The 24,613-nt window shown below is 42.7% G+C and overlaps 1 protein-coding gene and 1 long non-coding RNA gene across 4 annotated transcripts in view; one reads left to right on the top strand and one right to left on the bottom strand.

The window, feature by feature from the left end:
* Positions 1-24,613, top strand: part of sema3c (sema domain, immunoglobulin domain (Ig), short basic domain, secreted, (semaphorin) 3C) — a 63,974-nt gene that overhangs the window by 6,983 nt on the left and 32,378 nt on the right. For 2 of the 3 annotated variants that reach the window (XM_037760856.1, XM_037760855.1), the window contains one exon: positions 17,006-17,173. In XM_037760856.1, coding sequence (XP_037616784.1) covers positions 17,044-17,173 — 130 coding nt within the window. In that variant the 5' untranslated portion in view covers positions 17,006-17,043. Of the gene's footprint in view, positions 1-12,478; positions 12,652-17,005; positions 17,174-24,613 lie in introns of those variants that run through there. The other variant, XM_037760854.1, reaches the window with a different exon arrangement.
* LOC119482947 lies at positions 5,435-19,415 on the bottom strand. Its single transcript, XR_005205582.1, has 4 exons — positions 19,138-19,415; positions 18,892-18,897; positions 8,893-8,901; positions 5,435-5,445 (listed from the first exon to the last, which is right to left on the bottom strand). It is a non-coding gene; the product is annotated as an uncharacterized LOC119482947 (long non-coding RNA).

The raw sequence follows: 24,613 nt of genomic DNA, 5'->3' as shown, positions 1-24,613 counted from the left end.
GCACTTGGCCTCTTCATTCTTCTTTATGCTCTCATAGCCCTTTTGATTAAAACCATTCACGCCATTAGCAGTCGATATGTTTTTGACTTGTGGAAGGAGTTACCGCGACAGCAAAAAAAAATCTGCATCTTCTCCATTTCTCGACTCGGTCAGCGAGGTCAGCCTGTGATTGACACCAGGACCGTGATAGACAGGTGACCCCCTGACCTTCGATGAAAGCTCAATCGGACAATCACGACCCTCTAGAATTGACGCTGTCAGGATCTCCTTAAAGCCGAGAACGCCCACAGAATATATATGGCCATCAAGCGTATTGAACACAATGGAAACTATTAAGTGACCTTGTAGCTCTGAGCCGATTGAGAGGAAAATCCCTGTGGAGAATCCCCCCCTCCACCTGATTGAAATTCCTGTGGAGGAGCTGCGTGGAGATCTGAAGTCGCAGCAGTGATCCACAGTGACAGTCAAATTACAGGAATTCAGATGAGGAAGATAAAAAACTTTTATCTCTGTCTCCATCCTAAACTATTCGCCGAAGTCATGTAAATTATGATAAATGGCGCTGGGGTGGAATGTACTTGTCGGAACAGGCCTTTTCGTTTCCTTTTGAGGACTGTCTCCGATTGATATGTAGTATCTCAACAGTATCAATCACCGAGGGTGTTTACTGTCAAAGTAATCACTGTAGATCTTATCTAAGTTTGGGTAAATCAGCCACTCTGCTGATCTGAGAGTTTAACTGGAGGTTAAACACAACATGTTCCTGACACAAGAGAGAGGAAAACCAACTGATAAGAAAAACAACTCTTCCTATCAGCTGATTTTGCTCAAAGTTATTTTTGGAGGGTCAAACAGTTAGGTTGATTTACCCGTCATTAGCTTTCCAAGCACTGTCTTTGATGCTTTTTGTTGTGAATTGCGCTTGATTTCAAGACAGAAAGCAGGCATGTTTTGCATTCCAAACAATATGTAGTTGTAGGATGAATGTTTGATAGTATTTTCATTGTTAAAAAAAAAAAAAAAAAGAGGGACACTGTGACAATTCGGGGAAATGAGGGATGAAATTCAATAAAATGCAGCAGAAGGCACAGTAACGAGATGGGAACTGGCATGGCAAGTTAATGAGCTGTGGCTGACGGGCTAAAATGGATTTGCCTCCGTGATGATGATGTTGAATGAGAATGTAGCAGGACGGGTGGAAGTGTCCTGTGTGTATAGCATAATGTACCGTCTTATAGTGCTCAGTCTTCAAGTCCGCCTTTGTCTCTCCGGCATGCTCGTCATTAAAATAACTTATTTAGCTGATAGCATCTGCTGAGTGGCGATGTGTTTGCACTGTGAATAGCAGGCTTTCACTATGAGGAGCATGTGGGGAATTAAATGAGTTCATAGATTTGGAGATAAACCCGCCCCGCACTTGCATATATACAGAAAAGATATGCCAGAAACACCTATATAATCAATTTAGATTTCAAGATTGAATGAGGGAGCTTTTTTTAACCCAGACCTGAAGTCTGTATAACCAAACTTATCACAGACCTGCTAGACCTCATTTCACTGATTCCAAAGCTTTTTCCTGACTTCCATGCTGGCTGCTCAAAGAAATCCGGAAAATCCTCACCATCTATCAAAACAACAGGGACAAAAAAATGGCTCCTGTCTTCTCCTACATCAAGGAGTTCATGTCTTCAATCTTGACTTGACAATCTGGATGAACACATCAACTGGATGGACCAGGTGGTTCAAATTGGGTTATGTGACCTCTTTTCTGCACAGACGCTTCAGTGTCAGCGAACTTTTGGGGCGCCCCAAATACAGAGCTCCACTGCTTCCTCTTTTCTAGTCACAACACTATCCTTTGATGTTGTAACTTCTTATTCTACTGTACAAGAGCCTGTCTTCTTCCATCAGGAACCCAGAAGGCTGGCTCCACTCCCCACTCTTTCCTTCTTTTTACGGGTCCCGGAATTGGTAGCAAAGCAACAATAGAGAAATTCTGTAAAATACAGATAAAGTGCAGCAGCAATGACGACGCGGAGCGTTCAGTTTGTTATCCAGATTGTCTCTGGGCTGTGGGTGGACGTTTCCCCGAGACTACCCAGGGCAAAACTGTTCCGATGCCAAACGTTCCACTTTGGTGCTGCTTACATTTGCCACTTCTCTTCACAGTACATATGAAACATCAAATAACGTAATTGTCACCTAACACATAAGTGGTTGCACAATTTTAGGGAGTAGCATGCTTAATTCCACCCACCCACTTCGAATGTTATCAGCCGATTGAATGGGTGTTATCAGCGGTTATCAGCCTCATAGATATGGGTTAGACGGGGCCTTCTACACCTACTAGTAGGTGTAGAAGGCCATTATCATCACTATTGACTTTATATATCACTATTGACATGTATGATCACCAATACGAATACAAGAAGATGACGACGACCTCCAGTGGCCGTAGTAATTATGACGAGAGCAAAGGAGGAAGGCAGGTGGCGTACTATAAAGAGCGACAAAGCCCACATGGAGTGGCAGTCGGGGGTGAAGGATGGGACAAACAAATGCAAACTTATACCTGGGAGACCGCTGTTCATGTCCCGTGTGAAACCAAAAGTCAACATTGACTTATTTTAGTGTGATTTTGTTCCTTAACTTATATAATTATTTTAATCCAAACCATGATCTTTTCCTAAACCTGACCCAGGTAGTTTTGTTGCCTAAACCTAAAGCTGTTTTGTTTGAATTGATAATGTTAAATTTCCCTTTCACAACGTGTTAGGTGCAGTTCAGCCAATCTGAAGTATTAGAATGGTAGTGATAATCGCTGATAATGCCCATTCAATCAACTGATAACATTCGTAATGGGTGCACCACCAATCTAGACTGATATCCCTATCCCAGACTGCCTTGTAATGATTGTAAGGCTTTCTATTGAAACATCGAAAAGCTATTCCTCTCCAAAGACCTGCTGCTTATTACATCCTCCTGAACATATGCCAGCCCCATGATCTCCAGGCATACTTCAGTCCTCCAAGATTACCTGGCAGGAACAAGCTTCTTGGAGTGACAATCTGGACCTCACTGTCATCGTCTCAGCTTGTCTACTTGTCCTGAATTTCATACTCCTGAATATCCATTACACTCCGTAGACATTTTTTAATTTCCAGCTTTCATTGGAGCAACACCACTGCCATCTTCTTAAAACTCCTCTCTGCACTCAGTCCCTTCCAAGCTCTTGTGTCATCCGTCATCTTCAGACCTGCTCTTCACTTCAGAGACTGGTGGCTCAGTAGCTATCAAACATCAGATATTCAACCACCTGAATGGTATCCAACACTGTCGGCATTCCAAACACCCAAAGTCTCTGGCCACCACTTGTTTTCTAGGAATCTCCCCAGAACTACAGTCCAGTTCGGTGTCCAACAACTCTCCCAAACCTATCATTCTTACAACCTCTCCTCCCTCCAGCAAGTCTATTATCCCAGGATCTGCTTCCAGGACTCTCCTCCCAGCAGCTGTCACTTACCCAAATCCAACCACTCCATCCAAAAATCTGAGTCTCTGGGGATGGTTGTCTCATCGTGTCTAATCCCAAAGTGATCATCCAGACTAAGAGCCAAATACCCAGCATTGGTCTTCTCAATACAACGTTTCCAAAAAATCCCTGCCACCCAGGCCTGTTATTGTGTTACTCATTTGAATGTTTTCCAGCCTTTTGAAAAGCTACTTTGCTGTGTTTCATGTTTTAATCAACCCTGTCTCCTACAAAATATGTTCCCATACAACTAAACTGCATTCTCAAATACGTTTTGAGGGAAACACATTTACTCCTGGATTATGGTTGCACTTTTAAACGACTAGTGTGTAGTATTTGGGGGATCTCTTAGCAGAAATGGAATATCATATTCAGAACTATTCTTTAGTGTATAATCACCTGAAACTCAGAATCGTTGAGTTTTCGTTAGCTTAGAATCCTTCATATCTACATGCTCCGCCATGTTTCTACAGCCAAACACTGGCTCTAGCAAGAGTCTTTCGAGTTTTTACGTAACCCGAAAGCCACCGTAGTTCTCCGAAACGCTAATGTGAGCCACAGAGCGCATATCCGTGGTACCGCCAGCCGCCGTTGCTCCTAAAGTAGTGTTATTGCGGTAAGGATGGCCTCTGAGCCAGGCGAACGGCGTTACCACGGTTTTGAACTAGGCGGCTCACGTTACCGCAGTCTTGAGAAGGGAGGAATGAGCAGAGGGCTACTCAGATGGTTGCAATCTGCAACCACACCTCTAGATACTGACACATTTTACACACCGTACCTTTAAACTGTTTTTAACACATAGTTAACTTTCTAAATTGAAACAAAAAATGCAACAAAACTACGTCGTTAGGTTTAGTAAAAAAAAACAAAACAAAAAAAACATCATGGTTTGGCTTAAAATGATCACAAAATTTAACAAACTACTTGGTTAGCTTTGGTTAAAAAAAAGCATGATTAAAATAAGTGAATGCTGAATTTTTGTTTCACAAGGGACATGAACAGAGGTCTCCTGGACAAAAGGCTGGTATTTTGTTGACCTATCCACCGCTGTGGTCTTCTCCCTATGCAGACATTACAAACGTATTTGTGATACATCAAAAACAAACGTAATCCGCGACAAAATACGTTTCCCTGAAAACACAATGCAGTTTTGTTGTATTAGAACGTAATTTTTAGGAGATAGCGCTGTTTTTTCCCCATGAAACCAGGAGTTCAACTAAGCAATGTCGTATTGTACATTGAACAACACACCTTCACACTGTCTCATAAATTCCATACATTTCTCACATTTATGTGTATATTCTGTTACAATTTATTCGGCAAATTGTGGAAGATAAATTGTTACATGTCAGTCCCTTGGGTGAGTTGTGTCACTTATGACATATTTAGGTTTTCTACAGTGTAAAAGAAACCACCAGCGGAAGGAAACCATCATTTGAACACAAAGAAACTTAATATTTCAACTCCAGGCTGGATTCCAAAATTTCCAAAAAACACCAAATATGTCACACTGAACTGCAGCGAACAGGTGTACAAGACACCTAGATTATTGTGTGTTATGTGATTTCATGGTGCATTTGAATAATTTCCCTTCATACAGACATGACATAACTCCAAATAAGCCTTGGAACAAACAGATGTGGAATACACATGTGTCATTGTCATAACAGTCTGAAGAAAATTGGAAGCTACTTGAGGGGAAACCTAAATTCATGAGGTTGGATGTAATCTTTTGGAAGTAATCCTGCTGGTCCCTAAAGACAGACAATGATGATTTAAAGCATTACAATAAGCATACATCAATAAATGATCAACACAGACCACTTCTCTATCCTGATGCAGAGCTTTTATATCTGGAAAATTGCTTAGAAACCAGTGAACAACATATAAATCCAACAGGCTTGTAAAGCTGCCTCTGGAAACCACAACTACTGTAACAGTGGCTGTTTTACGTGTAACTTCATTAAGTTTATTAGACAGACTAATAAACTTGTGGATTGCGTTCTCTATTAAATCTATTAAGTAAGCGTGGAGCTCTGCCGTCTCACGTGCAGTACAGCAGCTACACAAGAAGCAGGAAGTGGAATAAATCATAACCAGATTCCATTAGTTCCCATGTGGAAGTTAATGCCTCGAGTAGAGAACTTTAAATTTGATTTATGATGTCCCCCCCACCCACTGAGATGGAAGTGTGGAGGACAGGAAATTATGGGAGAGGAGACACACATGAGAGATCACCAGTATAGTGTGTCAGGTAAAGCAGGGACAGATGGGCTCCACACCGGCAGTTTTCTAACCACGGCGCTCAATTTTGTGGTCAAAAATAGCCCAAAATCATGCAGAAATGTACCCTCCCTTTCTGCTAAACACAGTGGTACAGTACAGTGCTGCATGTTTACGAGTGTTACATAAGAAAATACTTGTTTGGTATCAAAGAACTCTGATTCACCTTTCCTCATTTTGTTAATTTATATTGAATTATAGTGAAATCAAATAAAGACCCCATTGCCTCATGGGTTATGGGAAGGTTAACAACAGGAATGCAGATCAACCTGTGTGTACGTAATCCTGAAAATTGCCTGGAAATTACTTTTCGCTAATGCTGCGGACATGTCGGGGCATTTGCTGTGGACGTGTTGGCATGGTGGTCAAGGTAAGGCCGCTAGCCACGGTGCAGGACAATGACTGCAACAACAAAACTGGAAGAAAGCGTAGAGCCGGAGATAAACTTGCTTTTAACTACACATCGTAAGCGCATGCCGCTGCCTTGTGTATCCTCAGCACGTTCTCATTCCCAGGATTTCCAATACCGATGCTTTGTCACGGCTGTCCGCATCTGATACCGCCGCACAAGACACCTTTTAGTGCCGGTATGAAACGCAACGAGCTTTCCATTAACTACAATGTAAACCCATCCGGGGCAACAGTAAACGCTCTGAGAAAGTGCGCCGGGAGTGACTGTGGTGACGTAGTTTAAAAAACAAAAACACACTAAGGGCGGGCAGAAGGGGAAGTGGATGGGTCCAACAAACACAGGGCCTTCATCCAGGAGACCGCTGTTTGTGTCCCATGCGTAACGTTAGTCAGTTAGTTCTTTTATTGACACAAAAAGATAAAAAATTTGGGTCCAAATAATATACAAAACAAAGATAAAACTGTGATATACACAATAAACCCATTAGTACAAATTAAGAAATATTATATTGCACTCAACTTAAACTTTGTTAGATTAGTCATATACATACAGGTACATGAAATTTGACCTCTGCATTTAACCCATCCTTAGGAGTAGTGGGCTGCTGTAGAGCAACCGCGGAGCAACTAGGGGTTTAGTGTCTCGCTCAAGGACACTTCGACATGCAGACAATAGGAACCGGGGATCGAACCACCAACCTTGCGGCAACCACTCCACCCGCTGAGCTACAGCCGCCCCAATCAGCTGTTTGTTCATGTCCCGTGTTCACAACGTTCAGTGTCATTTTCACTTTACAAGCGTAGTAAAATTAAGCCTAACCATGTCGTTTTTTTTCCGGCGGTATGTGACGAGCTGGGATGAGAACGTGTTGAAGCCCGGTCGGCCACACGCTAGTGTACATTATCATTAACTGGGTTTAGATTCGTACCTACAACATGTGGGTCTGGTTGTGTTTTTTTTTGCAGAGGTTAGATAAATCACTGTGATGAGTTCACTAATAGTTTCCTCTCTGTAGCTCATCACCAGCGTTGTCTGTCCTCTCCCTTTTCACCTTTCCTCATCCCCCTCCTCTCTGTGCCACTCTGTGATGGACCTTTATGCTTCATCTGCAGCGTGAGATCGCACACCGCTGATGTCCTTCCATTATGGAAATGACCCTCTCACAGAGAAAGTCACACTCTCCATCTCATTTTTCAGCCCCAGTCGCTCCGCATTACAGAGCAGAGAGCGGTGCAGGCTCCATCAGCACGCAGCGCTGTACTCGTACAGTAATGTATGGATTCCAGCGGATGACTTCAGACACGGAGAAAGAGGTGCAGGGAGATTTCTCTCAAGCTGTTTTGACACGGAGCGTGACTCTGGCAGAATTCCTCACCTCTTTTTGCACGGGTGGCCAAACCACTCGATTAATCTCCACAGAGTGAGCTGTTGAAAGTGAAGGGCGCTGCCTATTCCTGTTTAGCATTAATCAGATCTGCCCTTTGGTGCCCTACTGCTAATTAGCGATCCCATTATTCATGCCTTTTTGTTTTCCTACACTTTCACAGGCTTACAGAAGTGTCAGCCACAAGTATGCACCGGCTGCACAGATGGAGCGAACATATGTATAAATCAGATCAGCTGCCCTGATGGGAATCATTTGTTTTTATTTCTAGAAACAATATGTGCAGCATACCAATCAGTGAGAGGTTCAATCACGCGTCAGGCTAGAAAATGGCAAGCTGTTTGTCTCCTTGATATTTCAATAAGAATCATTATCAAGCTATCATCAACCAGCTAATTGGGATGTTTTTTGACTGGAATGTCTATGACCGCTCGCTCATAAAATAAGGATTAAATGGAACATTTTATTACTGTTGGTGATAACCTCTCAGACATATTTTGGAGAGTGTTGGACAGCCCATTAAACTCTGTCAGAGTAGACCTGTCAACACTGAGCATGGACTTTTGAGTGAAGTAGAAGAACCGTAACATCCACTGGTTCCAATCTAACTATAAAGCGAGAAATCTCTGTCTGTCTTTCTGTATGATTTTCGCATAACTCAAGAACCGCTCATCCGGTCGACTTCACACTTTGTGGTGGGTGTGTTGATGGGGACCCAAGGGGAGAGCAGTTTCAAATGTGGTGCAATTTGGCCAGATCGTGGCACTATAACAATGAACTTTATGTTTTGGCCTGTAGACAGTAAGTAAGTCCATTTCTGGGTCCAGATGAATCTAAATTATCTATATAAGCCACGTCCATTTGCGTCTAGATTGATTTTCTCCTACACATTTTTAGCAAGAATCACAAAATTTGGTACAGAACATCTCTGGATCAAGCCAGAAAAAGTTACTGTTACAGATTTTTGAGGTTCCATATAGTTTTGCTATAGCTGGCCTTTAAATTTAGCTAAAATGTTATGGGCAGGGCTTATATTAAAAACAATGTCATATCTCCTGAACGCTTTGTGCTACTTCGACCACATTTGGTGGACATGTGTAGATATGATGTCTGAGTGACCATGGCCAATTTGGTGCCATTTGGCCAGTAGGTGGCGCTGTAACAGCGTCATATAACTACAAGGGAAAGAATCTCTGTCTTTCTGTGTATGTATGCATGACTGCCCTTCGCATATCTTGTGAACCGTTCAAGGGTACAAGAAGCCATACCATGGTTCTCGACAACGCTGCACTTCTGCACAGCACTTCTCTGGGCGAAGCAATCGGCCCGTTCCGAACGGGCAATGCACTAGTTTCTTAAATGTGAAGACTTGCCGCTTTTCTGTTTTATATCATTCTAAAGAGGACATCACCGTACGCTCTGAGAAAATTAAGATTTTTCTGACAGTTTATAGTCAAAATAATCATTAGTTGCAGCCCCACCAAAGCTTCAGATGCCTGTGATCATTTTCTAATAAATATTGGGAAACTATCTACTGTAGAAAGAAGAAAAATTTGTCATTGGAAAGCTAAGAAACATGCAAACCACAGAAGACTTTTCTTTGCTTACAAATATGTGAGCGTTCCTGGTTGTTCATTTTTATAGGAAATTAATGGATTTCCTGTGTTCTGCTGATCCTGTTTCTTTCAGTCTTAGGTGCACAGGAAACCATAAAAGAAAGCAGTGACCTATAATAAAGTCTTACAGCAGTGGTGATAGTATATTAGCATGCTGCAGTTGAGCCTGTGATCTTGCCAAGTGCGTACATGTGCATGTGATACGGCGAGCATCATGGGAGGGCCCCCCCTGACCTTGGCCTGCGCATTTAACGTCAGCGTGACGAATGCGTAACATCTGCAGTGCTAACAAGGGACAGGTTGTGTGTGTGTGCATGGGCAAAAGATCAAGCGGGAGAGGAGCATTGCATGCCGCCAACACCATAAGCCGTGCCACCTGCAAATTGTGCAACAGAGACGTTGTTGCGTGACCAGACTGTATTTGTGGTCTGCAACGTAACATCATCATTTCTGGAATATAAACCGCTTTGCCACACATCACATTTTTGAGGATTTACGATCATTTACTGTAAGACACAGCTCCCTGTAATCATGTTACACCTACGTGGTGTTTGTCGCCCGGTTACGCTCTCTTTGGCTCATCACACTCATTAAGTTAATTTACTGCCGAAGCTCTGTCGCGATGGGTAGTAAAGGATACTCCTCATCTCTCTATTTCGCTCTCTCCCACCTCTTTTCCATTCTTCTTCTCCTCCACCAATGCCCAGCGTTCATTCGGGGCCCAATGAAAGAACCTGCACGGCTCTAGTGGGCTATCCTGACACTTTAATTGGAGAGGCGTAAATCAGGCTCCATTGTCAGGGAGAAAGGTAATTATTTCCTCCTGTCTCAGCTAAGCAGCGATCCCCTCTTTCCTCCCCCCATTTCACTTTCCCTGTCTGTCAGACGCTTTCATCAGAGACCTGGCTCATGCACTCCCTTTTCCTCTCTTTCCTGAGCTGTGATTTTAGCAATTAGCTTTAATTCTATACCTCAAAGTGTAAAATCCCTCACATCCTGGGCTCATACCTGCAAGTGAAGTCACATGTGACTCTCACACAAATGCATCCATTCATGAAAATGCATAGTTTTTCCTCTCTCAGTATGGAAATAGTTCAATCAAATCCATATTACTAACACATCCAAGTGTTTCTAGACTCCTGACTCCTCTGGTTTGGGCTCGTGTTGAAGCAACAAATCTGTCTTGGGATATAAGCGTTTATGTTGATGCAGCGTTTGGCATGGTTTCAGACCCTCTGCATCGCATTTTGAGATCCCTGCGCTGAGCAAGCTTTCCCCAACGAGCCCGTTAAAAGCGATTGTGTACGTTTTTTTCTTCTCTACAAGTCGGGCTTTACGTGCTCCTGGTTTGAAACGGAGCGTGCTTCTCACAGCGAAAAGCATAACCTCATCTTTTTTTATAGCTGACCACATCGGATGAAGAATGTCCTGTGTTATTACTTTACTTCACTGTCTATTATGATGATTTAATCCATCACTTCCGTGGCAGGATTACTCAAAGGATGATATTTGAATATACTGAATGGTAAGAGCAGTTTAAGAAAGAATGGATCAGCAAAGGAAAAAGGAATATAACTCAGCCAAGCTTGATATTCAGGGTGAAAACTCGATATTCCCATCAGTCACAGCTGCACTTTGTGTTCAGTGCAAATTAGCAAATATACTCCACCAATTTAGCTTTGCACTCTTGTAACATTGTCATATTCATGATGTATGTAAAAAAAAAAAAGTGTATGAAAGAGATCATCCTTTGTTATTCCACACATTCTTCTTGCTTATCAAATCCGGGCGCCTACATTACCCACAGTGCATCTCGATCGCCGACAGTTCGGTCTGGGCTTCGCTAATAGCGGCCAATATAGCCTCTAGCCGCTGCTCATGCATGAGCAGCAGGCTACAGTTGTCCTGGTAAGCTCATGTCTTTCTTACTCCACACTAGGGATGTCACGGTACCAGAAATCTAGTAGTCGATACCAACATCAGAGAATTTACACGATTCTCCATACCAATTCGATACCACGGTAATAAACCCCAATAAATCCCATGTAATTCAACACGAACATTACAAAAAACAGAAGCATGTAGCCTTTAAGTAACAAATAAAAAGAAACGTCTATAAACATTGCAAAACAGAACAGTGGCATGTAGCCTTCAAGTATTTAAAACAAACAGTATCGTCTGGATGTTTGTCTTCGAGGTGCTTTGCTAAATTGGAAGTATTTCCTCCTTTGGAAAGAAAAGTACGACGGCACCGTTACCGCACCGCATACTGTTTTTTTGTGAATCTGTTATTACTCCTTGTAAATCCGCCTCGAACGCAAAGTACTCCCATACCCGACTCTTTTGCTATTAGTTTTCTCAACGAGTTGAGGCGGAGGTAGCCCTGCAGCAGCTGCCATCTTTCACGTCTCGTGTTGTTGTTTTTTTCCGTGATGTTATGGCGTTCTTCTTCTTCCTTCATTTCACGGCAGATGAGAACACTGCTCCCATTAAATCCAGAAGAATCGCGTCTCCAGTATCTCCGCTCCGGTACCAAATGGCCATTAAAGGCATCGTTCGGTACCGAAGAAAACGAGTACCGTCACATTTTTAGAATTTTGGTACCGAGTTGGTACCGAAGTATCGGTTCTCGTGACATCCCTACTCCAAACCCCCAGATTTCTTTTCTTTTCTGACTTTCTGATGCTGACTCCACTGACATCACTTGGCTATTAGAAAGAATGCAAGTTTAAGGCACTTCCGCATTGGCTTCACATCAAGTCGCCGCCTGGTGTGAATGCAGCCAAAGTCTTATTTTGACCATTTTCAGTATGACTCTCCATGTCTGAGTTGTAATTTCTTGGCATAGTTTTATGTAGCCCTGGTTGTTAAAACAGTTCCAGCAAATACTTACAAGCTGATTCATTATTATGGAAACTCTGAATATGTGGCTGAAAATAGACACAAATTGAGAAAATGTTTTATTTCATATCATGGAGAATGGAAAATGTGATTTGTGCTCATAGTCCTGAATGTGTCTGACCTTTTTCCGGCTTCTCTCTCTGCATGAGGTACGAATCCTCCACCTCTCTGATGTGTTGAGCGGTTCATGTTAAAGTTTGCTGTCTAGTTAACAGAGGGAGGGACGGGGGGAAGATCGTGGAGGGGAGGGGAGGAGGACGAAGAAGAGGAGGAGGGGAAGGGGGAGGAGGACTTCAGTGGAGAGTGTGTAATAGGACACCAGCCCTCTCTGTCTTTTCGCTCTCCTCCCTCTCTCCTCTCTCCTCTCTCAGTCAAGCCTGCTCTCTGAGCTCTTAGATGGAATAGCAGCATTTTTTCCTCTTTGGTGTCACTGGTGGAAACTGGAAACAAGGTGTTTTTTTAAGGGGGAAATAAGATCTGGTTTGGTACCTGGCTTGTTGCACTGGGAGGAAGCTCCTGAAAGGTGAGTTCCTGGACCAGGGACTGTCTGGATCCTGTCTCTCTGTAGGTAGAGGGTCTACCTGCCTGCTGTACACTGCACCATATAGTGGAGCAGACACAATGGATGCAGAGAGAGAGGCTAACAGGTGCAGAGTCCCACCAGTGAGAATAGCTGGAAGTAAACTCAATCTGACTGTTGTAGAGTCTGCCAGATGTAAGAAATGTAACTTGCTGCTGCTTTTAAATCTTGTGCAACATTACATCAGAGTACTGTGGCATGCTTTGGGAGTCTATTTTAGATATTACCAGAATGTGAGTCGTGACTTTGTTGCCGTTTTACCTTCATAATAATAGAAAATGAGTGTTTTAAAATGGTTATTTGGTGAGGTTAGTTTAGAGAAGCTTTCTGGTCTTGCATAAGCTTTAATTGACCTTTATTTATTACTATAAAAAAGCCCTTTATTTGTGAATCAAAGGTTTTTTTTTGAGGAGGATTTTCCAGAATCACAGGATCTGATCAGTGCTGATCACAAGATTCATAAGTCTGATAGTTTAATACTTGAAAAACACACATTTTACTGTTCAGAGCTGCGCCCCGCTAGTCATGAGTGTGTGTGAAGGAACGTGTGGTTTGTAACAGAGCCGCTGACACACTGAATGACAGGGTGTGGTATGGACACACACCGTCCCGTTAGAGACGGGACAGACGCAGCAACTTGTCTACCATCTTTAGTCTTGTTTTCCAGTCAAGGAAAAAAAAAAAATAGAGCACAATACTAAATAATAAATCCAGATGGGAGGACTTTTCTGCTTCCATTTCTCGTAGTTAAATAGTGTTCATGTGTTTAAAGCATTAACCAAATGGGGAGCCAAACAATCCCAGTTTAGAAAGATGAGGGGGAAAAAAAGACTTGTACAGTTTTCTGCTTTTATCAGTATTAGTTTTTGAGCAGTGCCTCTGAAATAGTGAGATGGAAAATTCATTAGGCTGCCAGCCAACGAATGCACAATAAACACAATTATCATCACTGGAAATATAACTCTCCACTCCACTGACCTCCTTTTGTGGAGACATCGCAGAGATTTCCTGGCAGACTCGACACTGGAATTTCTGGAGCTCAACATAATTAACGTATTTATTGTTTTTGTTCAAACACTAATGCACCTTTTTATTGGTGGACCCATTAATCCAGGCGAGCGTTACGGGGGCGCTCCACAAGTGTGATCGAAGGCTGGTTAGTGAGCTCATTCATGTCTCGGGAGTGGTGATCATCAAAGGAAGGAGCAAAAGGAAGTGTCTGAACCTGAGCTGGTGGGATGTCAGAGGACGCTCGGAAGGAGACGAACTCCCCTGACGATGAGTTTAGCAGCTGTGAGACCAGAGATTCTCCCCGGGAGATCACGCATCTCTCTGAGCATGCTGGGAGTTTAAACAGTTTAAAGGGTCGATTCACTTAAATAACAGACTAAGTGATTATTCTCACTTAGTGGTAACTCAACCCCGAACGCCAGACGAGTCTGTAAAACCCCAGATTATATTCAATTTCAATCAACATTTTTATGTCCAAAGCTTTTTAAATTTCTGCATATGGCAACTACAGTTTATAAGCTATAAACTATGGTTGTATGATTAAGTTTAGACAACAAAAAACACCTGTTTAAAGTTGGGGGAAAACCATGTGGTTAAGGCTAATAAAAAGGCATGTTAACTGGTCTCCTGCATGAAAGTCAGATGTGCTACACGCCCATCCAGCTCCCCTGCCTCGCAACACAAAACACACTACTCACTGCGCTGGCTCGGAATAATGTCATAAGATGTGGGTTAGTACAATATGGACATCATTTCTTGGATACTGGGCTGGATGTGTGAATGTTTTGGGTTTTTGTTTTGCCACATAGTTGTCTGACATTTCTGCCCCCCACCCAACACAAATTGAATTTTCTTTGTGACTCTCACAGCATTAAAAAATTACTTTTTTTACAGAATGTTTTGTCCTGAAACAGAGGTCCACATTCCTGTGGATAATCCAAAGACATCAGCAGTTTACATCGAAACTAAGGCTGTAATCGCACATTTTTTATTTGTTCAAAATGTACCTTAAAGGGAGATTTGACAAGTATTTAACACTCTTATCAACATGGGAGTGGGGAAATATGCTGCTTTATGCAAATGTATGTATATATTTATTATTGGAAGTCAATAAACAACACAAAATAATGACAAATATGGTGCAGAAACCCTCACAGATACTGCATTTAGCATAAAAGATAGGCAACAACAGCTGTCAGTGTGTCAGTGTGCTGACTTGACTATGACTTGCCCCAAACTGCATGTGATTATCATAAAATGGGCATGTCTGTAAAGGGGAGACTCGTGGGTACCCATAGAACCCATTTTCATTCACATATCTTGAGGTCAGAGGTCAAGGGACCCCTTTGAAAATGGCAATGCCAGTTTTTCCTCACCACAATTTAACGCACAAACCATGACATGGTTGGTACAGATGGATTCCTTAGGTGTTCTAGTTTCATATGATACCACTCTAGCTTTAAAACCGCGCCCGCTACAACCTCCGAAAGTTCGATTGCCTTAATGCGTTAAAGAGATTAGTGGAGTTAAAACAAATTTGCGTTATCGCGTTAACTTTTTTACAGCCCTAATTGAAATTACTCTGCACCAGAGAAGTTCTCTCTATTCTCAAACACTGTAGGTTTATGACTTAAATCACAAAAAGGAGGACTTAAAAGCAAAAAGTCCTGAGGGTCTTCGCACGGCCACATACCTTGGAAATTGAATTATGCATTCAAAGAGCTTTGCCTCAGCTATTAACACAACTTTGAAAGGAAAATGCTCAACATTCAGAGACTTAAAAGTCTAGCAGTTGACTTGATTTTGCTTATTGACACTTTTTTTTCCCCTCAAATGACTGAAAAACACGTCCAATTCCGTTTACCTATTGTATGGAAATGGAGGCAGAAATTTCAGACTGATATGTCATGTGAAACCAAAACTATTTGGCTGCATAGCACTACAGGTAAGAAAGGAAATATACATTGTAATTTGGGTGAGCCAGCCCTTTAAGAATGGTGACAGAAGCCAGAGCAGGACCAGGGCTGAGCCTCAGGATGGGGTCCGAGCCATCCGACGCCCGAGCTGCAGCAGGCTCTGGGGGGAGGGTGTGTGTGTGTGTGTGTGTGTGTCTGTGTGTGTGTGGATGATGCAGTAATGCAGCGGCCGGGGCCTCATGCTGTTTTATTTCTCTCCAGCGCAGCCAAACAGATCTCCTTCCTCTGCAGTTTTCCATCTGTTGTCCTCATGCACCTGAACTGTAGAATTCCACCTCCGTTATACATCAGTCACGCTCCACTCCAACCACACACACCCACATCTCAACCTATTTGTACTCTACACCCCAAACTGAAATTTTCATAGCATCTCCTGGCACATAAATTTTTCATTGCACATCTATAAGCCATGAAAGCAGAGATCCGCCCCCCTTGTGTTTTCTTTTTGCATGTAAAAAGGGATAGTGCGGTGTGTTTTGTGCACACAGGTGTAGTGTAACAGCCAGTTTGGGTGGTTAAAACGGCCGAGCCTTTCTCCAGCAGTGGAGTTTTGCATTGCAGGAGTTGGCGTCCCGCAGGCAGTACAGTACCTGCCTCGATCAATTATTGAGCCGGTCTTGTCCTGTTATGGAAGAGGAACAAGAGGAGGCTGAGGGGAGGCAGCTCTTTTGTGCAGATTTAACTCATCCATATTTAAGAGACGCACATCTGCAAGGATATACTAAGTGATGGGATTTAACTGACATGTTGTGCTCTCATCCATGTGCGTGGTTTGTGCAGCGCTTCGCTTTATAAGTCAGCACAGCTGGACCTGTCAGGCTGAAGATTTAACTGTAAACGTGTATTCTCTGTGTTATTTCTGTTCTTTTGCATAATTGATTATCCTCACAGCAATGGATAGTATTTAAATTAAGTAAATATGATCAGATTGTGATGTGTTTTACATTTCCAGCAGCAGAAATTACTTTGTTTGTTGGGAATACCAACGGCCAGCGATTGCTAAGATGGTCGAAGAAACAAAAGCATAAAAACTCGGTCCTGTCTAGAAGGTATCCCAAGAGTTGTGAAACTCTCGCAAGATGATCTTATATAGTTAAGGTTAGGCGAGGTCGTCGGGCAGCGTGTCTCGTGAGAGTTTTTGCAAGTTTTTGCAGATTTCAGATTACATTTCGCAATTTGCGGGTTACCCTCTAGACAGGACCCAAAAACTCAAGATGAAGATGACTTTGTTTTTTTAGTAATATTACAGATTTCCAACAGGAAAGAAAAACTCAAAATCTTTTATTCTCTCTTTCAAACGCCTCCAACAGGCGGTGTTGACTGGTCGCGGTTCCTGAGCGGTGCAGTCATGGGCAGGCCGGAGGGGCTGGCCAGGCCACCTCTGGTGTTAGCTTTGGCGCTCCTGGCTCTCTGTCTTCTCTCCACGGGGGTCTCCAGCCTCCCACAGCCGCTGCCAAGAGTCTTCCTCTCCTTTGAAGGTAAGAAGAAATAAAAACAAGCAACCCCCCCGAAATTAATGCAAAACCAACTTGGAACTCTTTGTGTTTCAATTCAATATTCTTTATTGGCATGCAGATGTAATGATGTCATGTGTTTTAGTGCGCTAATGCTGAACAAATGGTCGATAATCGAGGCTAGCTCGGGGCCACAGATTACCTGGATTTAGCAGATCTGCAACTATGCTGTTGTTTTGGATCAGACTAATCTATGATAACGTTTCAATCGCACACTTCAGGCCTTGAAGCTTCATTCTTGTTTGTCCGATATCCTGCTGCAAAAAGTCAGACCTGGTGGCAGTGCTTCTCAGACCTACCATGAATCTAGTTAAACTTTACGTACACCCTTCCATACACACTGCAGGCCTGTGGGCATTGTTGCTGCATCTGGTTTTGATTATCTTGTTTAATTTCTTTGATTATATTATGAATTTCTAATGCTTCCTTTCAATGAGAGTGTACTATAGGGGTCTGCATGCTTGCGTGAGTCAGTGTGTAGATGATCTAGCCGATCACTCATGCCCCCAACCCCCACACCCTCGAGCTATGAGCCGTGCAGTAACCTTTTCACGGTGGCTGGATAGTGTGCAGGGGCTGAAGGAGACGTTTGATCACCTTTCACTACCTCTCGCTGTGGATTAGTCAGCGCAGAGCAGCTGAGACTGTCCGTCAGCGAGGTTCCTGCACCCAGACAGTTAATAAAGCCTTGCGGTGTGAGGCTAAAGCAGGTGTTTTCTTTCTCTTTCAGTTGCCTCACTTGTGACACATCTTTTCCCAATTTGTTCTTTCTTTATATATCTTTTCACTTTTCATTCCTTCTGACTTTCTTTCCTTTCCGTGCTTTCTCTGATTATTGTTCCAAACATCTGAAACCAGCCCGCAGTCTGTTTCTGCTCTGCATATTGTCTTAGTTAAATATGGCTAAAAAAATAATGACTGAATACTGAGGGGAAAACATCCCTATCACTATGTGGTTTTGACCACTCAAGTCCCATTATCCACTCACCCTTCACACCTCCAGTGTTTCCAAATAGCCGGCTTAAAAGGTCAGAGGTGACCATGCTGAAAATGAGCCAATCCCTGTAATCCTGGAGCGCTCGATTCCCCCCTTCAGAGTGCGGATTAGAGTCGTCACTGTAGTTGCGTTCGCCTCAGGGAGGACCATAAATGGAGACTTTGTGATGCACTAATACTTTAAGAGGCTCTGGACTTTTTAATGTTTATCTGTATGTATGATGAGGCGAATGTGTGTGTTTCGCTGCGCTATAATTACCCACATTTAGGTGAATTTATGAGAAAAGAGGAGGAGAGATTGTTGAAAGCTAAGGCGTGAATTTACATTCCAGCTTTGATTTAGCACCTGAGCTTAAAACCCCAGGGTGCTACGAGTAGATGCACCTTTTGTTTTTGAGTGAGAAATCATTTTGAACTAAGGGGGATGCGGGTCGTAACTCCCTCTTGGCTGCAGGGGAAAGTTAGGCAGATGTAGGGAGATTCTAAAGTCAGGTTTATACTTCACAGATGGCACGCGCACTACGAGCGCGCACAAAGACTTTTATGCACAACGCATTGTCCGAAATCCCAGAGGGCAAACGTATAAAATATGTAGTGAAAAAGCAAGAAGTCAACTAGTGTTACCGGCAAAAACGACATAAACCAAACTCCTCAATGCCGAGGAGGACTTGTAATTAACTGTAAACTCATATCTGATATTCATGGACATACTTTATCAACTTTATACGATCCCTGTACAGAAAGGAGTCATATATTAAATGTATTATAATGAAACAAAGGTTGAAAAGTTAATATCCTGTAAATAATTTGATTCGTCTGGCAAAATATTCACTCACATGTAAATTTCTAAGATCTCGTGCTTTAAAAGCATTTAAAAACGAATTGGCCGTCTTTCTATATCATTTTTAATTCTTAGCGCACTTTAGTACTACTTTAGTTTATTGAACTTATTTCCCAAAAGAGCTGTTAACGTTAAATATCAGCCGAAATGAAAAGTCTTTCTTTAGGAGTCATACAAAGTCATACGTTGTGATTTATGAGTATCATCTGTATAACGGGGAACCCAGACCTGTTAAATCGAGCAATATGTTAATGGAGTCTGGACTCCAATAACTCCGGTGTGTATTTTCTGAACAATGCGCCGTCGGACAGCAGTCCCCCGTGTGTGTGACGTTATTGGTTGCATGTGAGGCGTTTCAGGGCAGAGATCTGTTCAAACTGATGTCAGATATGGGTCAGAAAACCAGAAACAAATCTGAATTTAAGCACTGTAATGTGAAGGGCCCAAGGTGGAGGCTCATTTCTCCCATAAACACTGGAAGCCCTTGCCGAGGGAAGAATTCAGGGAGTTTGGGCTTCATCCAAAACAGCCAGATAGATGTATAAAGAGTCATCGAAGAAGACTAGAAGAGTCTCCGAGGAGAAGGAAGCGCAGGTGGTTTGGCACCTGCTGGTTGGCCAAAAGGTTAGTCTGGATTCTTCTGCTCCCAGATGAGAAAACCTGTTAATTAATACGAGCTGGAACATCAAGAAAGTAAACCAGCGAGTGAGACGTTCAGGTTGTACATAGACGCTTGAATATCCTCCCCCCTTTTTTCTCCCCGTGTCACTGCTGTAATCCAATCCAGGGGTAAGGCAGGTTCACGGCGTCGACTCGCGTCCTGCAGAGAAGTTGCTGTCTCTGACATTCCTCTCTCGCTCGCTCTGCTTACTCTTGTGTTCCTCAGGCGAACGCAGCCAGACCACAATTAAAACCGCATAATAAACAGTGAAAAATGCAGCGAACCTAAATAATAAACCCTCGAGCGGCGCTTTTCTCTTCCCGTGCCTCGGATAATAAACACGGGCCCCCTCCGTACAGAAAAACTATTTAGGGATACCCAGTGTGATAAAAGATACAGTAATTACTCCTCTACATTTGCTTTAAATATCTCTACTCCTCTCAGTGTTTATTTTGGCCTGTTTTGATGTATTCGCTGTCAGAATGAGGCTGAAATGTAAACAGATCTGAAAGAGAAAGTTTAGCTGCAACTGTGCAGAGAAAAAGAAACTTTATGATCAATGTCTGCTTCAAACATTAGAAATATTTTACTATCCACATCTGTGGAAAACAATCTTGAATATCTAGACTGATATAATTGGTATACTAGATTTGGTCTTATCACTTTTCATTTTGTAAAATGAAATCCCAGAACTTCCAAGAAGCCTGACTTGTTTTGACAATTAAACAGCCCTTCAGCCTTGTGGTGGTGGTGGTGGTGGTGGTGGTGGTGTTGGTGTTGGTGGTGGGGGATGATCGAACATGTAGAGGGAAGCAATTCCACAACTTGGGTCTGGCCACGAAAAAAAGGCACGGTCACTTTTACGCCTGGAACGACCGTCTGGGATGGAAAGCAGCAGCTTCTCCGATGACCTCGGTGTTCTCGGAGGACAGTGGGGATGTAAAAGGTCACTGAGATACGCTGGAGCTAGCCCGTCCAAGGCTTTAAAAGTGAAAAGTAAAATCTGTAGTCAACTCTAAATTTCACTGGTAACCGGTGCAGTGACATTAAAATATGGCATGATTTTTTTTTATTTTGTTAGCAGACGTGCGGCCGCAGTTTTGCGCCAACTGGAGGTGTGAAAGAGTAGTTTGACTGACTCCGAGATACGGTGTGTTGCCAGGCGAGAACAAATAAAAGCGTTGATTATTGTTGAATATCTATAAAAAAAACATGTGCTTGACCTTGCTTAAAACTCTAAGATGGTAAAAAGATGACTTAAGAACAGTTTTTATTTGTTTATCAAATTTAAAATTGGGGTAAAATAAAATGCCAAGACTCTTAGCGTAGGGTTTGACATAACCAGAGAGCAGTTCTAGGTCACCAGCTACATAAGTATCTGGTCTGTCCAGCAGCTTCCAGAGAATGCATATTGTTTAAAATGATGTATAACTAACTACTTATGTAGACAAAATACTACATTAAGGAGTGTTTAAGAAGTTGTTCTATTTACATTGCTTTCATTTGCAGTTTTGTTCCAAACAGGCTGATAGGAAACAGCACGTTTAATATGTTGCATATTGGTTCCGCTACTGTATGGGAGTTTGGCCTCGCCGTTGCCTGAATACCATTCCAGGAATGGTGGGATCAAAAATTCAGCCTCATTTATCCCTTCAGTTGGCAGCTGGTGCAGTGGTCTGTGTTTATGATCGGGATCATTTAACCTCATCAGCGGTCTCACCCTGTTCTGGCAAAACTCCAGTATTCAGTACAGTATTAACTTAGAAATACATACAGTGTGTATAAAAGATGTTTATTTGAAAGTGAGCAGGCCTGCGCATGCTTTCATGTAGATTTTTGCGCACACGTGTTTGGCGGAGACAAAGCAGAGATTGATTAAGATGATGGTTGTAGTTTAATGAGCGCTCCCTCACACCGGCACGAGCCACATGGGCTTCATACACGGCCTGAACAGAACCAGGCGTGGAGATCAGGGAGCGGATACACCGGATCCCTCCGCCTCCACAGCTTTTTTCATGCCTCATTACTACCTGCACTCACCCCCTATTATTCATTCAGCAATGATACTGCTCATATACACTGTAGGTGGATGTCAGTCTGCTGAGGGTGTTTACTTGTTGGAGAAAGAGTCCGTGTTTGTCCGTGTTAAGTGCCTGGATGTGCATTCCTTCGACTCTATTGGATTTCAGTGGACAAAACTTTCCGCTGATTCATTGTTAAAACTGTGGTTTTCCAGCTTTGCAAGTTATTAAAAGAAATCTGCAGGATATTTGATAAGTGCATACTTTAAATACTCGAAGCCCAAGGACTGTTTTGAGGCTTTCATCCATCTGAACAGTACTGTGTTTTCTGAATCCATTCTGCCTGAGCAGTCTGAGCCGGCATTACATTAACCTAGGCTAATGTGTCAGATTTAAATCCAATATGAGTGGAAGAAGGAATAATTTGATGCTCAGGAACTTCTTTTGCCTGAGGTTTGAAGGGATAGTTTGGATTATTTGAAGTGTGGTTGTATGAGGTACTTATTCATAGTCAGTGTATTACCGACAGTAGACGGCGGTGTATGCAATATTTAGAATATTTTCTGACAGCGAACTGAACTGAAAGTGAAACGTATCTATGCTGTTTTTGTAAAAGGAGTCTGGTGGCTTTGGAGAGAGCATAGATAAGTTTCGCTTTCAGTTCTGAGAAGGAAAGGGCTGTCTGACGGCAAGATAAAGCGGTGAAAATACTTTCTGTTTCTCCACACTGGGGATGTGCCGACCGCCATCTACTTCAGGGCTCGAAATGAACTTCGTTGTCCCTGTCTGTCCCGCAATTGTCCATAATTTTACTTTCAACTGTCCCAGAACTATGTGAGTTAACTCACATCACTTCATTGACTCACTCTGATCCACCATGGAAGTTCTGCTAGTTGTTTCCTGCACTTATATCTGAATAAAACATTTAAATCACCCTAGGTGTTTGGCTACAATCAGTTTTCATTATTCTTTTAGTCATAGGTTGATTTACTGTTTCTCGTTTATTTCTAACTGTTTTATAGATAAATGCATCACTGCAAACTGCAGTGCAAAAATGCAAACCTGTTTGTGATTGGTATACAGCGATGGAAATTTACATACACTAACATATTTCACAGAAACTTTAAAATAGTATCAATAATCTTTCCATTTTTTTTCTAAATTGTGAAGCTGTTTGTAAAGTCTGTTAAATATGAGCGTGGCTTCACTCTCTAAAGTTGGTAAAAACAACCATGACGCATAATATAATTTCATTTGTAATGATAAGTTTCTCTACCGTCCCAGACACTGTATCTTTGTGTCCCAGGTGATATTTTCATTGTTCCCTGGATTTCCTTAATTTCGACCTTCATCTACTGTAGGTAATACACTGACTATGGATACCTCATACAACCCCACTTCAAATAATCCAAACTATGCCTTTAATTGCTTACGATAAATCATCTCACTTTTGTCTTTAAACAGCCAGTTATATGAACATCGTGATCATCCAGCGACGCAGACTCCAGACTTGGGAGGGTTAACGGCATGTGTCGTCCTTTGAGGTCAAAAATGTCAAAGATCAATGCTGACGCGTAGCCAGAAGCACGCCAGGATGTCTACGTCTTTGCCTAAAGGTTAATTCTTTGCTAACGTGGGACAGCTTCCTGTCTCTGTTTTACATTAGACCTGCACATTAGCATCTCCACTTCCCTGTGGTGAACATAATAAAGCCTGTGAAGTTAAAATCAGTGATGCTCTCTGATTATAGGGAATTCCTGGCAGGGCAAAGCATAGGCCTGTCAAATCTGTCGGCAAAGGGCACACAGAGACATGCTACAAATAGCTATAGGTTAGCGGTACATGTGTGTGTGTGTGTTCTCCGAGCCTGAATACTGGTGCATACATGGCATGAAGAGAGCTCTTTCTTTGTGTCTGTATGCATCTCCCCCTGACTCATGTCCTGAGATGTCCATCTAATTGCCTGAGTTGCAGCATGGACGTTTTTCTGCAGGGAGTGCGGTGAGCTCCAGCTTGCAACGCCTCGGGGCTGACAGCGAGAAGAGATGTTTGACAGCTCCTCTGTCAGCCCGTCTTTTCTCTGTTTAGCCATTCCTGCGTCTGACCTTGCTAGCCCTGTTGAATGTTTTATTATTCCTCCTCCTGAAACGTGTTGAAAGGTAATCAATGGCCATCAATACGAACAAAGACAGCGTCCCGTCAAGGGTAGCCAAGGTCAAACTGGAACATCCTTGAGTCTTAGATTGGCATCATCGCAAAGCAATTACCTATTCTTTATGAAACTATTTATGCAAGTCTTTCCTTTTTGTTGTGTAGTGTATTTTGTAAGCTTAGGTTATGTAATTGTTAAATAACCGCTTTCATATTGGAGCTTTTCCATCGGCTGAGCTTTAGAGGTAAAAAACAAAAAATCTCTGACTTTAGACGGATTCCTTTTCCATTATTACAATATTTTACGACTTGAACGGATTTCTTCTTTAAGCATCTGGATCTACAGCCAACTTAAAAAAGCTTTAACAGGTGCATTTGTCATTGTTGCCCTCGCAGCAACCTTCACTCAACACCTCAGAAGCAGCCCCTCGACCTCAGTGACATCATGTCACTGAGGAAATACCGCTTTTTTAACCTTGAAGATGGCAAAGCGGAGTCCCGCCCGGTTGAGCTCTTTTCCCTTTTTCCTTTGGCCGTCCTCCATGACCAGTAAACACATCAACTCTGAGAATCCTCTGACCCGTATCTCCTGCAAGCCTCCCCTCGCTCCGAGAGCCTCCCTGACTGTAAAATCCCAGAGATTTACTGTCTGCTGGAGATGAGCAGCAACTACAGGCTCCTAGTGTGGGCAGGTGAAAGGTCACGACTAAGAGACGGTGGTACGGGTCGGGTTG

Source organism: Sebastes umbrosus, chromosome 23 (assembly GCF_015220745.1).
Source record: "Sebastes umbrosus isolate fSebUmb1 chromosome 23, fSebUmb1.pri, whole genome shotgun sequence".
NCBI classification, from domain to species: domain Eukaryota; kingdom Metazoa; phylum Chordata; class Actinopteri; order Perciformes; family Sebastidae; genus Sebastes; species Sebastes umbrosus.
This window is presented reverse-complemented; position numbering and strand designations above follow the sequence as displayed.